This window comes from Macroventuria anomochaeta, assembly GCF_010093625.1.
Source record: "Macroventuria anomochaeta strain CBS 525.71 unplaced genomic scaffold BU25scaffold_15, whole genome shotgun sequence".
NCBI classification, from domain to species: Eukaryota; Fungi; Ascomycota; class Dothideomycetes; order Pleosporales; family Didymellaceae; genus Macroventuria; species Macroventuria anomochaeta.
Window position 1 is genome coordinate 633,414 of NW_022985376.1, and position 12,839 is coordinate 646,252.

At 52.8% G+C, this 12,839-nt stretch overlaps 4 protein-coding genes across 4 annotated transcripts; 2 read left to right on the forward strand and 2 right to left on the reverse strand.

Annotated features, from left to right (window-relative positions):
* Window positions 1-331: 331 nt before the first annotated feature.
* Window positions 332-2,761, forward strand: BU25DRAFT_410624 (WD40 repeat-like protein). Its single transcript, XM_033706343.1, has 2 exons — window positions 332-1,308; window positions 1,357-2,761. The coding sequence occupies exons 1-2, from the start codon at window positions 556-558 to the stop codon at window positions 2,509-2,511; spliced, it is 1,908 nt and encodes a 635-aa protein (XP_033562186.1). The 5' UTR covers window positions 332-555; the 3' UTR covers window positions 2,512-2,761.
* A 359-nt stretch (window positions 2,762-3,120) lies between these two features.
* On the reverse strand, window positions 3,121-3,845 carry BU25DRAFT_340847 (benzoquinone reductase; the record flags this gene model as incomplete). Its single annotated transcript, XM_033702830.1, has 2 exons — window positions 3,121-3,678; window positions 3,789-3,845. The coding sequence occupies 2 exons, from the start codon at window positions 3,843-3,845 to the stop codon at window positions 3,121-3,123; spliced, it is 615 nt and encodes a 204-aa protein (XP_033562187.1).
* Window positions 3,846-4,856: 1,011 nt separating this feature from the next.
* On the reverse strand, window positions 4,857-6,542 carry BU25DRAFT_47986 (uncharacterized protein). The gene is made up of 3 exons (XM_033711040.1): window positions 6,460-6,542; window positions 6,112-6,399; window positions 4,857-6,061 (listed from the first exon to the last, which is right to left on the reverse strand). Exons 2-3 carry the CDS (start codon window positions 6,391-6,393, stop codon window positions 4,898-4,900), a joined length of 1,446 nt encoding a protein of 481 aa, XP_033562188.1. The 5' UTR covers window positions 6,394-6,399; window positions 6,460-6,542; the 3' UTR covers window positions 4,857-4,897.
* A 3,634-nt stretch (window positions 6,543-10,176) lies between these two features.
* BU25DRAFT_340912 (polysaccharide lyase family 1 protein) lies at window positions 10,177-11,562 on the forward strand (the record flags this gene model as incomplete). Its single annotated transcript, XM_033702834.1, has 5 exons — window positions 10,177-10,412; window positions 10,464-10,734; window positions 10,785-10,817; window positions 10,870-10,936; window positions 10,988-11,562. The coding sequence occupies 5 exons, from the start codon at window positions 10,177-10,179 to the stop codon at window positions 11,560-11,562; spliced, it is 1,182 nt and encodes a 393-aa protein (XP_033562189.1).
* Window positions 11,563-12,839: the final 1,277 nt, after the last annotated feature.

The window sequence follows — 12,839 nt, forward strand, 5'->3', positions numbered from 1 at the left end:
ATCAGCGTGGTGCTCAACACAATAGCGTGCTTCCGAACCACAGTGTTTGGAATAGCATCTGCAAGGGTTTCTAGACTGGAATGACTGGCACTCCATCAGCGAGGAGTGAGTGAGCCGCCCCTTTGCGTGCATGGTCTGTCGCTGCTCAGCGCTGATCCTGCCTGCAGGCCCAATAGTGCAGTGCAGCAACGAGTGCACCCGACGTCGACACCCCACAGTGCTCAATACGGCATCTCCTTTGCCTGCAGCTCCCGTGCAGGCGAGCAGATGAGCAGGCGAGTAGTCAGCGTAGTCAACGAGTCGTTCGACGTTCCCTACATAGCGCCTGCGTCCACATGTGTCTCTGGTGAATGCAAGTCGTCCAGTAGCAGCAGCCTCCACCCCACGCTGCGCCGCCCATAGAGAGCCGCCGCGCCGCCAACTAGCTCGACTGACTGCAGCAGTTCGCACGTCAGTGAACCTCAGTCGCAGACACAGTGCGCCCACCCTCTCTGCTTCTGCCCCAGTGGCCCTGCGACCAACGCCGGCTGGCCGAACTACCAACAGCGGGCTGTGATGACCAGCCCGCACTACTTGCTGCCACACGACGACGACGAGCACAACCTCACGGTCGCGCCACCGAACAACGTCACCCTGAGCTACTCGGCCGACGCAGACGCAGACGCAGGCACAGGCTACTCGACACCCTTCAGCACGCTCGCTGCCACCGCGACGCTCGCCACGCTGTCGGACAGCAGGCCGCCCACCAGCCACGGAGAAGATGCAGTGAGTGACGACGACGAGGGCGGGGGTATATCCCTAGCAGACTTCACCGAACCACCCGCACCGCCTGCCCTGCTCGTCAACACCCTGGGCTCAGCAGGCATCCACATGCAGGCCGCCATGGCCCACTTCCAGTCCTTTGCGCACGACACAATACCGCCGCCGACCAGCGACATGACCTCCTTCCACATCGGCAACGTCCACATGCCCCCATCCCCTCCATACTTAGGGCACCTGTCGAGCTCTGAGTCCTCGCTCGAACCCCCACCGATACACCACGAGGCCCACCTCAGCATCAAAGACAAGAGCCAATTCGTGCCTATCACCTCGTTCTTCCACTACCTCACCCCAGAGAAGCCCACCGTTCCTGGACTCGACCTCGTCCAGGTACCGGATGTCATCACGCGGGAAGATTTGCAGGGCGACAAGTACGACTACCAGGGTATTGATTGGAGTATACGCAACACCACAAGGTCTTCAGTACGAAGCAAACGAAGAGAGTGTGAGGAGGAGAGGCTGTCGCCCAGCTTAAAGGAGACTCGCACGGTAGGCAAGCAGGTGTATTGAGGTTGACAATGAACTGACGTAGGCCAGCAGTGGACGCCTCCAATACACAACACAGACAATTTCTTCTCCTTTCGGAGAAATATCACCTCACATCGAGCTTACTTTCCTCACTTCCAGCTGCGGAACGTACTAGCGGCTACATCCAGGAACGATGTCTTCTACGCAGCAGGCCAGAAAGTGCTTCGTACAGACGCCGAGGGCTCGCCTGCCGAAGCAGTTATAGATTTGAGCAAGAAGACGGCTCTCGACGGCTCTATTACAACGATTGCGACCCTCAACGACGTACTAATAGCCGGAGCCTTCGAGGGCGAGTATGCCATTACTGATCTGTCGTCAACAACAGGCACCCCCTGTACATTTGGCCGCACATCAGACTTTGCTTCAGATACTAAGTCCAAGATCGTCAATCATCTACATCTTTTCGAATCACGGACTACGCATCACCCTCAAGGCGTCCTCTGCTCGAACGACCATCGTTTGCGCATACTAGACTGCGCGACCAACACCTTTACGCACGACTTCCAGTACTCAGCTGCGGTCAATTGTTCAGCCACCAGCCCCAACGGTCGGATGCGCGTCGTAGTCGGCGACTTCCAAGAAACACTGATCACGAATGCCGAAACAGGACGGCCATTTGAGACCCTCAAAACCCACACCGACGACAGCTTTGCGTGCGCCTGGGCAGATGACGGCATCCACGTTGCGACCGCAGCCCAGGACTCCACCATAGTCGTCTGGGACGCACGATACTGGGACAAGCCCCTTACAGTCCTCACAAGCGAGCTCAGCATCCCTCGTGCTCTCCGTTTCTCGCCTGTCGGCTCAGGTCCACGAGTCCTCATCGCCGCAGAAGCAGACGACTACATCAACGTCATCAACGCGCAGACCTTCGAATCAAAACAGGTGTTCGACTTCTTCGGCCCGCTCGGCGGCGTGACATTCACGCCCGACGGCCAGTCTCTCTTCGTCGCCAACGGCGAGCGCAGATTCGGTGGCATAATTGAACTCGAGCGCACGGGCTGGGCTGAGCGGACCGCACGGCGGCGATCCTTCGACAGCGAGCGCGACGAGCTGGTGACCGACTGGGCGAGCGAGCACCTCCTCCACGAGTTCGAGAAGAGCCACTCCGGTAGTATCGAACGACAGCAGAGAGGTGTCGATTTCAGCCAGCTTGTCGTATGACGGCGGCTTTGTAGATGTTTGCGAAAGTGTTTGGCACTTCTTGGAGGAATTAATATTGATGCATCTTGGTTCTTTTCTCTTTGCTTTTCGGAGTTTGTAGAGGTGGGCTGGCCCTTCTTTTGGGAGCTCATACATGACTTGATGAATTGGATTGGATGGACTGGAAGATACCACAGCATCATCGGCATTGCGATTGGTGTTGACGAGTATTTTAATGTAGCATTTTCACATATATATATTGCATCTGGACATATCAATCTTACTCTTCACGTCTCGTGCTGCTTGCTGTGATCACATGGGGTGTTTGTGATAGTGTACGATTTTGACTTGTTGACAGTTACATTCGTATGAAAGGGAAGACTACATGATGTCGCACTTGGACGGCAACCCACAGGGGCCCTCGCTATCCTTATTCTTCTCCTGAGGACCAGTAGGCTGCTCAGGTACCCTCTGAGTCGTTGGCGCCGTAGCCGGTGTCTCCTTCACCCCGTTCGATGTTCCATTTTCTGCTTGTTTTTGTACTGTAGTTGTGTTCGGCGTGGTTGTGTACGTCGCCGCCGGCGGAGCCGCCTGCTCCTGCTTGACCCCCGTCTCCTCAGTGCCATCTAGTCACGGGTGCGCCTTAGCAACGGCCGCGTAGAAGGCCTTGCCCTGCTCCGTGGCGATGCTGAGCTCCAGAGCAGTAGGCTGCCTGGAACCATCAGCGCCGGAGAAGGTTCCCGCGCCCCAAGGCGAGCCGCCGTGGATCTCCTCGAGGTTAGACAGCTGTGCAAACACCGTCTTGTAGCCGAGCGGCACATAGATAAAGCCGTGGTGCGTCAGCGTCGACATGGCCGCAATCGCAGTGCTCTCCTGGCCGCCGCCCAACGTGCCGGTGCTGATGAACATACCGGCGTACTTGCCCCAGAAGGAACCTTGTTGCCATTGCTTGCCCGTCTTGTCCCAGAAGGTCTTGAACTGGGCGGGGAAGTTGCCGTAGCGCGTGGGGATGCCGAAGAGCACGCCGTCGAAGGCTTCCAGCTCGGTGGGGTCGTTCAGGACGGGGATGTCGGTTGGCTTGGGAGGCGCGTGCATCTTCTGCAGGACTTCGGCTGAGAGGGTCTCAGCGACCTGGAAGAGAGTGGCATCTCCACCGGCTTCGCGGATGCCCTTGAGCTCAGCTTCGGCCTAGGATGGTGTTAGCAAGCTGTGGGCACGATTGTGGGTGTTTGGAAGGGCTGGCTGATCAGTGTGTTGAAGACCTCCAGGGCACCGGAGGGGTAGGAAGGGCAACATACCAATGTCTTGACATGGCCGTACATAGAGTAGTAGACGATAGCGATCTTGGGAGCCATTGTGTACGATCTGGGGTATCAAGTACAAAAAGGACAAAATCAATTGCTTGTATCAGTCTCGACAAGAGGGGCAGCTCCCACCATTATATACCAAAACGTTCCCATGCAAGAGCATTCCAAGCCGGCCAAATGAGGCCGAGAGCAGACACTCGACAACAGCAACGCCGCACTTTGTCCGGGTATGAAGCCATCGATGTAGAGAGCTATTTTTCGATCGCGGTCAAGCTTGCTCGAACTATGCAGCTGGAGTGCATTAGCGGCCTTCAGAGCCCCACATTTTGGATTATCAAAGGCTCATGTAATGGTTGTCAACTCGAGAAGTGCTGCTTACTGAAGGCATAGCGAGGGCGAGACTCTTTCCGTATTCTTCGCAATGTGCTGCTTTGATAACAGTTGATAGGAGTGCCTTGATAAGCTGCATCGTTCCGGCAGAGAGGCGCTTCCGATCCGCATGCAGCTTACAGCGTTCTGTGTAACCGTGCAAGATTGATTGTAGCTAGGTACGTGGCCTAACGCTTTACGATTGTGGGGTCATCGATCACTAAGGAAACGGCTTGACTTTGCACGCACATCGACAACCTCATTCTTCTTTCCTTGACATGTCTGCTTGATCCAACCCGGTGTCACTGAATACCTCTAGCGATTCACTTGATTGCGCATGCTTGAGATACCAATGTTCAGCGTGAGCTCGAACGGAAGCGTACGATGAGCAGCCTCACCTAGGTTTCATACAGTCAGCCTTCGAACCTACAGTGTTAGACACCACGATTGGAAAGACGGTGAGAGTTCGCAAATAATACATTTTTATATGCCTAAAGTGAACGCTAAAATGCTGAAATGGTACAACGTCCCGTCGCCCCATGCAAATGACCGCCCGAACAAATTTTTCGAGGTGTACAGAAACTTTTTGTTTTGGGTGCTGGTGGCTCTCTGGCCTGGTATCATCCAGGCTCGCTGCCTGTTCGCATAAGAAGTCGTTAAAGTCGTAATGCTGAAACATCGCCATAGAATTACAGAAGAAGTGAAGTGGTTCGTCGCCGATCGCTCTGCGATCAAGTCGAGATTGAGTGGAGCCTCCTGCGAACGCCAGCCAGGAACTCGTCCTCCTCAATGCGCTGGAATGGGCCCTCTTCCTCCTTCTCGTAAAGTCCAGTGCTGCCGTATGGACCCTTGCCACTGAACTCGACGTTCGCGGGCCAGAGTCCGTCAGAGATGGCCTGAGCCAGAGCAAAGTCGCCGTGGACGGAGCTGAATCCAGGCTCGAAGATGCAGTCTGCAAAAAAAAGCTCTACATAGAGCTCCTGAGGAATGGCGCTCTTAGCGCGTCGCTGCACCAAGGCACGCGACTGCTGCAGCAACTTCTGCAATGCATCCGTGGCTTCCTGGGTCGAGCGCCCGTGCTCGTGGCCGCACAAGTGGAGAGCGCGCACCTGCATATCGCCCCTGAATTTGGCATCCTCGTGAGAGAACAGATCCGCGCATACAGACGGAAGGGAGATGGACAAAGTCTCAAGCTTAGGGCAACTTCGGAAAGTTTCACAGAGGTGCTCACTGTCGCTCGGCGATCCCGGGTGAGGGTGCCAAAAGCCATCCTGCGACCGCGGGCTGTGCTCAAGTACCCGGAGTGTGTTGCGAGATGCCTTGACAACAGCCATGACACCGTCGATGGTGATCGTCGAGATGCAAGTCATGTGGAACTCCTCAAGCTGGGTAGCGGTGCGAGCAATCGCGAAGAGGTCGTCGTCGGTGATCGGCATGAAAGTGGTATCGCCGAAAATCTTCAGTCGCCTCAACTGACCGAAATTGACTGACTGTAGCGCCTGAAGGTCGATCTGGTTCTCCTTCTCTGTGGCTTGCTGTGAGGTGGGGTCGATACACTGAAGCTCCAACGACCCAAGGGGCTTGCCGCTACCGGTCAAGAGGGTCCTCCACGAGGCTGCGTCCAGATGCCTAATCGTGGTCCAAGGGACAGATAAGGATGTAAGGTTGGTGCAGTTCTTAAGGGAGTCGAAGATCATGCGGTTCGTCTCGGCAGTGTAGAAACCGTGGAACCACATGCGCTTGATCTTAGAGGCCAGCTCCGGGAAGTCATTGAAGTTCCTTACGGTCTGCTTCAAGGAAGCAAAGGGGTCGCGGTAAACAGCAGTGCCGGTGGGACGGTCAATGAGCTCATACAAGGGGTAGCTTGATCGTCGGTTGGACAGCTCTGCCCATCGCTAGAGGTTGTCAAAACGTGTTCTCTTATCGGAGACTGCCTCGTGCTTACCTCACCTCCCTTCCAGCGGCGGATGTACACATTCTTCAGAGCGTACTCCAGAGCCCACTCGTGCCATTGCCAGCAGACGGTCCGAATAGCACAAATGGCATCCCACTTGAGCATCTCAGGTGGAACAGGGCCTCTCACATAGCGTTGAAGAGTTGACTTCTGGAGTGGCAGGGGTGCCTGGGATAGACCAAAGGTGTACGTTGGGCCATCTCGAATGTTGGCTTCGGCAACCTCCTCGAGGATCTTGGAAAGGATTTCGTACGGGAGTTGCTTGATTTGCATTGAATTGTCAGTGATGGTTAGGTGGTGGTTCTGGGTTGTCGACAATATGAGGTAGTGGTGGCGAATACTTCTATATTCGTGGCGATGTGCGATGAGTCGTAGGTAAGTTGAGATAGTTTGGTTCAGGTCAAGTGGTCTAGGCCTCAAGTGAAGGTGGGAAGTTGTCTCTTATAGTCGAAACAACCCTCGCTCATCGGAACTGCAGAATTTTATTAGAGAGAGGGCACCGTGGTACGTTGTTAGTCAAGAGTCAAGAGTTTCCCCAGCTGCTCGGACGCCGGGTACAAGAGTGGAGCAGAGCTAAAAAGATCATTCTGGCGCAAGCAGTGAAAGACACGGATTGACCAATAGCCTGGGGGCCATACGGTAGCACGCGCATGCTTCCGCGACGGAGAGGCGTTGGAGAGCCTGGTTGCCTCTGCCATGAATGGATTTCTGTGATGTAAGAGTTTGCCAAGCGGTGCTTTCCCCGGGCTGGGCAAAGCAAAATGAGCGTCTCAGCCGTCACGTGCAGCAGGTCACAAGGCCATCTCGCAATTTTGAGGGGGTAACAGATTGGTGTTTCTGACACATCGAAATCCTTTGGCAAGACCTTCCGACCACCGTTCGCCCTCCTCGTGCCTGCTCAGCGCTCTACAGCTGGTGTCTCTTGCGACCGGCCTGCAGCGTCGGACGTTTGCAACGCACGACGCTGGTGCTGCCGATGCATGCCGCCTGCCGCTTCGGTCGTTGTCGAAGCCTCGCGCCTCACATCACGATGCTTGGAAAGGAATGTGCAGAGAAGGTGGCTTGCTCGACCCTTCCTGCACGCACCCGGTTGCACAACTTCCAAGAAGACTGCATATTTCCGCGACTCCTGGCGACTGCAACTGCCTGTGTCGCCATCGATATCAGGTCTTACACCTTCGATTTCGTCAACTGTCGCCATAGTGTCTCACACGCAACGCATCTGTTTGTGCATCATGACGGGTTACTGAGACCTTCGATCTTTTCCACATGAACAAGATGCTTCCAATTGTAACCGCCAACTGCACTGAAGTTCTCAGCACTTGCAACATATCCATTGGGGTTCCATGATGACATCCGGCAAGCCGACCTTTCGATCAAAGAACTTGCGATCTCGGGAACGATACCGGAGCCACGATGGTCTCTGCCTTTGAACCTTCATCTCCTGAGGTGGACACCACCGCAAATTTTCACGATGCCTGCAAACCCACCTGCAGACACGCGTCTTCAGCGTCTGCGTGGAAACGAGCTTAGCTGCTGCAGCTTTGTCTTCGAAACAGCTTCTTTGGTAATCTATTACGTTTTCGAACCTTCCCCGCCATGCGACCCTCATATCTCCGCATGCATCGTTGACGGTTCGGGAGCTACTTTAGCTCGGAATGCCAACCGAGCCCACCGCAAAGACTTTTCTTGCAGCCCAGATGTGAGGCTGGTTCTGTTGCTGGTCAAACAGAAAGGCTGGGCAGACTGTTGTCCTTGCGTTGATCTGTGCAGATCTGACATTTCATGGCTCTCGGCTTTGCACATCATATCCTTTGGATGAAGATGAACGGAGCTGCAACGGGGTTATTTTGAGATCAACATCGCTTCCCCGGGCCTTCTGAGCTAAGGAATACGCTACCCCGCAAATGTTGAAGTAAAGTTCTTTGGCCCCTGACGGTTGACTTTTGCCTCCTGCAAAGCGTAAGGCTCAGACCCAAGCTATCGCACACACTTGCCAAAATCATTAGGGTTAGAGCCTTGGGGATCGCCTACTTGTCCGAGGATGTGCTCGTCTCGCCAGCGCGCCTTTCTCTTCTCCGGCCTGGGTCCATGGCATGGTCACGAGGCTGAACGTATGACACGTCTGCTCAGCGCTAGACGCCGCAATACTACTGAGGACATCGTGACCATTTTCTTTTCGCCCCAGCTTCCAAGCATCGTGAAATTCGCAAGCTGACCGTTTTGACAGTGTCTACGTGGCAATTTTCGATACGGATGCTGGCGCCGCCGGTATGTGCACAAATCACGGCACAATGCGGCGATACCGCACAATTCCCAGACGACATCGCTTGACCGTCACTTCATCCGCTCCCATGTTGATACCTACGGTCAGGTTTGCGAAGGGCCTGAGTTCAAGGAATTCACCTTGTTGTCCCGGAATGCCCAAACACGACGTGGTCGGCACTCCCCATGCCCTATAACAGGATCTCCAGCGTTCACAATACGCTCATAGCAACGTCAAGTCTCTATTTCTGAGGTTGTGAGGTTGATATTCATCAGTCCGAGGGTCTGGTATGCTGTCGTACTCATCTGTGAGGTTTAGGAATGTAGAAAGTGCCTTATCGCGGTGGCACAATGAAGCGGCTCTATATCATCCACGCCCTGGCTTGAAAGACTGTGCCAGTTACACGGCGCCCTGTTATCTTGATCGACAAGGGATACGCTTCCGACGATTTTTCCTTCGAGACGTGCGGTAGTACACAAGGATTCCCTCAGGTATGGCAACTATCGATGAAGATGGGTCCGAGGTCGCCAGATCTCCATACAAGAAGATGTTGCCAGTTACAGGGCGGCCTAGTATCTTCGGTTACACTATCTGGAGGAACGTCCTGCAGCACGAGAGAGAGGGTCCACCGAATAAACGAAATGCTCCTCCAGACAGTGATACCCATTGTCTTGACTAACGTTGCATCTTACTCCGGTGCGCACTCGTCAGCGAAGTACAGTGTGATATTCTCTAAGATATTCATCTGTTGAGCAATTAGGATAGTTCCATATCGTTACCATGACGGTACACTCAAATTTCGAGAGTCGAGTTGTCGAAATGCCAGACCATAGTCACATTGTCATTCTGGAAGAATACATCAACGTCATTGAGGAATGCTTGACAGCCTGACAACATGCATCAGCCTTACTGAGTCATATGACACAGTGGGCTTGCGAGTCGACTAACTTGGTAGAGCATTTGTTACTAGACAAAGGTAAGAGATACAGTTTATGATAAATAAAATGATCATATCAAGAGACTACAACAAGAGAGAATAAGGGCCAAGAAGAGACTAATTCATAGGGTACGCGTCCACCTTACCCACGTGCGCACTAATTAATTAACAGCGACAGGGGCACTGTTCCTTACCAGCATGGCACCATGAACGTCAACACCAACTCCACATCACAGGCTCAATACTCACCACACTGTCGGAGAGATCTCACTTCTTGCGACCGTGTCGTGCTTGACTGGAGCCGGATCGTCGATAGAGCAGCTTCAGCACTGGACTTCACAGCAAAGTCATGCGCTCAATCACATGTTCACTTCGGGCAGCGAGATCTAGCTTTCGAACCAAATATCTTCTCTAAAGAAGCTTTGTATATTTCTTACAACGCAGAGATGAATGCTTCCACGTACCAAAATACAGACAGGAAAACGCTCACCCTTCTACGCAAGGATCTACGAAGCTTGACATCTTGATAGGACGGAAATCAAGCAATAATCTCCGCACAAGCAATTTGGCAACCCATGTTCGGCGTTTGACAACACGGTTAGCCGGCAATCCCCAACCTTAGAGCTAACCGTTTTGCATCCTGTACTCCAGCACTACAGCAAGTCGAGTGCTGAACATTGTCAAACATCGCGATGGAGACCGGCAAAGATACCGCGTGACAGTACGAGAACCGGCATGTCTCATTCCACGTCTCTATTTTCTCCACCTCTCATATCCACGTTAGTCTTTCTCCCAACTATGTATATCTGATCTGCTGCTCCAGCATGGCCCCATTTCAAACACTATCGACAGTATGAAGTTCTCAGTCCTTGCAATTGGAGGCGCTATTGCTACCGCGAAGGCTGTTGTCCTTGGCGACCGTTCGCAGTTCGAAGAGCGCGCCACCTATGCTGTCATAGGCAAGCCAGAGGGCTTCGCGTCAGGAACCACTGGAGGTGGAAGCGCTACCTGCGCGATTCCATCCAGCGTTGCGGAGTTGAAGACTTGGCTCACCGACAGCACTGCTCGTTGCATTGTGCTCGACAAGGAGTAGGAGCCTTACAGTCTACCAACTAGGCAATCATTAACAGCTATGTCCAGATACAACTTCAAAGGCACCGAAGGCACCACCACCGAGACTGGCTGTCGACCAGCGTCCAATACATGCCCCGGTAATGGTGGTCAAGATGCCATCAACAAGGCCTCATGGTGCACAAACGGTAACGCAGGTGCTGGCGCAACGTCTATCAGCGTCACCTACGACACCGCTGGTGTTTCTGGAATCAATGTTGGCTCTAACAAGAGTATCATTGGTGTTGGGTCTAAGGGCGTTATCCGCGGAAAGGGCCTACGTTTTGCGAATGGCGTCAAAGTGGGTCTCAAATCGATGGACAGGCTCTTTGCATCGCTGACTTCGCTCAGAATATCATAGTTCAGAACATTCATCTCACAGAGGTATGTTTTAAGAGGTTGACGTAATGAACGGTAAACTAAGAGGTGCAAACAGCTAAACCCTCAGTACATCTGGGGTGGAGACGCCATCACTGTGGACGGCGCTGATCTCATCTGGGTTGGTATGTTTGAATCATACCCCTTGTCTTCTAGAAATATAACTCACACTTGAGAAGATCACGTCAAGGTCTCCCTCATCGGCCGCCAGATGTTTGTCGCCGGTACTGGAGCCTCCAACCGTGTGACTCTCTCCAACAGCGAGTTCGACGGCTCCACCAGCTGGTCTGCCACCTGTGATGGCCACCATTACTGGGCCATCTACCTGACTGGCTCCCAAGACCTCATTACCATGAAAGGCAACTACATCCACCACACCTCTGGCCGCAGCCCCAAGGTTGGTGGAAACACGCTTCTTCATGCAGTCAACAACTACTGGTATGCCAACTCTGGCCACGCTTTTGACATTGCTGCTGGTGGCCAGGTCGTTGTCGAGGGCTCAGTATTCCAGAATGTGGTATCTCCACTTCTCAGCAACTCTGGCAAGCTCTTTGGTTCTCCGTCGACTACTGCTAATACGGCTTGCACCAATTATCTTGGCCATGCGTGCCAACTTAATGCTTTTGGTAGCTCTGGAACCCTTGGAGGAACTGATACCTCCTTCTTCAGCAACTTTAATGGCAAGTCGATTGCGTCTGCTGCAACGGCAAGCGCATCCATTGCAGACACTGCTGGAGTTGGTAAGATCTAAGCGTTATCACGTGGAAGTGGGCCGTCGGCTTCAAGCTTTCCTTATTGTGAATCATGCGCAAAGGTTGTTGCTGAGATTTAGTCATGGGTACCTGGATTGGGAAAGCGTCTATGCATGTCGGTATATATTTATATTGAATGATGTATCCGTCACATACAACCATAGGATGTTGAAAACAAGTTCTCCCATGCAATCCGCCGTCTGTCATGGCACCATTTCCAGAAGGCCGTTATGCGCCTTCCCGTTTTTGGTAACCACGCCTTCTACCAGGCTAGGCTTAATCCAGATCTATTTGCTCTCTCTCTTTGTCGCATGAACACCAAACTGGAGACAGGATTCTGGTCTGTGACCTTGATGGCACGTTGACCGCCAACAACACCATGTTGTTGACCATGATATTCCGCTGGTGCTCACCTTCCCGCAGTTGTACGTTCCCTCCTGCTTGCTCCCCGCACCCTCTCCACAATGATCAACGTGCAAATATAAACGCCACACCTCTTCCTTCAAAGACTTGACAGAAACATGCGTAAAGCGGCCAGGCCTATTAATCTTGAAGATTTTAAGAAGCGTGCTCAGCAAGAGATTGCGCCACAACCTCTCAGCTCTGAAGATATCAAGAGAGCCCAGATTAAATCTAGCCATGACTCCTACAGGTTTACAATGAAGCAATGGTTGTAGTAAGTCTCATAGTGCACCGCTATGAGCAAAGAGTTTGCTGACTAAATGTGAAGCTTCTCAGAAAACATCCTTGAAAAGCCAATGGCTGAGCAACATTTTACAAAAGCACCTACAATGTACCAGATCAAGCTCTTCCTTGAGTGGTTCACTCAAACACGTACCGGCCTCTTGGAAGAATGTATCACTGATACAACCCTCCTCAACCGCTTCAACAGTCTGAAGCGTGCCATCAAGATCCACATGCGTTACCAATACACTACAGTGCAGAATCAGGAGATCATCAGTTTTGTTACAAAGTGTCATCCTGACATGGCTTGCAGCCAACAACAACCCTACCAGTCTTTATACTTGTGTTAGCACCATTTGTCAGCACCCATTTGTCAGCACCCATTTGTCAGCACCCATTTGTCAGCACCCATTTGTCAGCTCTCATTTGTCAGCTCCCATTTGTCAGCCCCCATTTGTCAGCTCCCATTTGTCAGCTCCCATTTGTCAGCTTGCCATCCATCTAGGTACATGAACCCCCTTCTTCCCACCTCTAGATAGTTCTCACTCATGCTTGCAATTCAAAACTCAATCCACTCAATTCAATTCACCTT

What these genes read in the sequence shown, in the direction of transcription:
- BU25DRAFT_410624 (XM_033706343.1), top strand. Translation starts at nt 556, where the DNA reads ATGACCAGCCCGCACTACTTGCTGCCACACGACGACGACGAGCACAAC. An exon ending in GCTTAAAGGAGACTCGCACG is followed by an intron (nt 1,309 to 1,356) that starts GTAGGCAAGCAG and finishes GACGTAGGCCAG; the next exon opens with CAGTGGACGCCTCCAATACA.
- BU25DRAFT_47986 (XM_033711040.1), bottom strand. Translation starts at nt 6,393, where the DNA reads ATGCAAATCAAGCAACTCCCGTACGAAATCCTTTCCAAGATCCTCGAG. An exon ending in GCCGCTGGAAGGGAGGTGAG is followed by an intron (nt 6,062 to 6,111) that starts GTAAGCACGAGG and finishes GACAACCTCTAG; the next exon opens with CGATGGGCAGAGCTGTCCAA.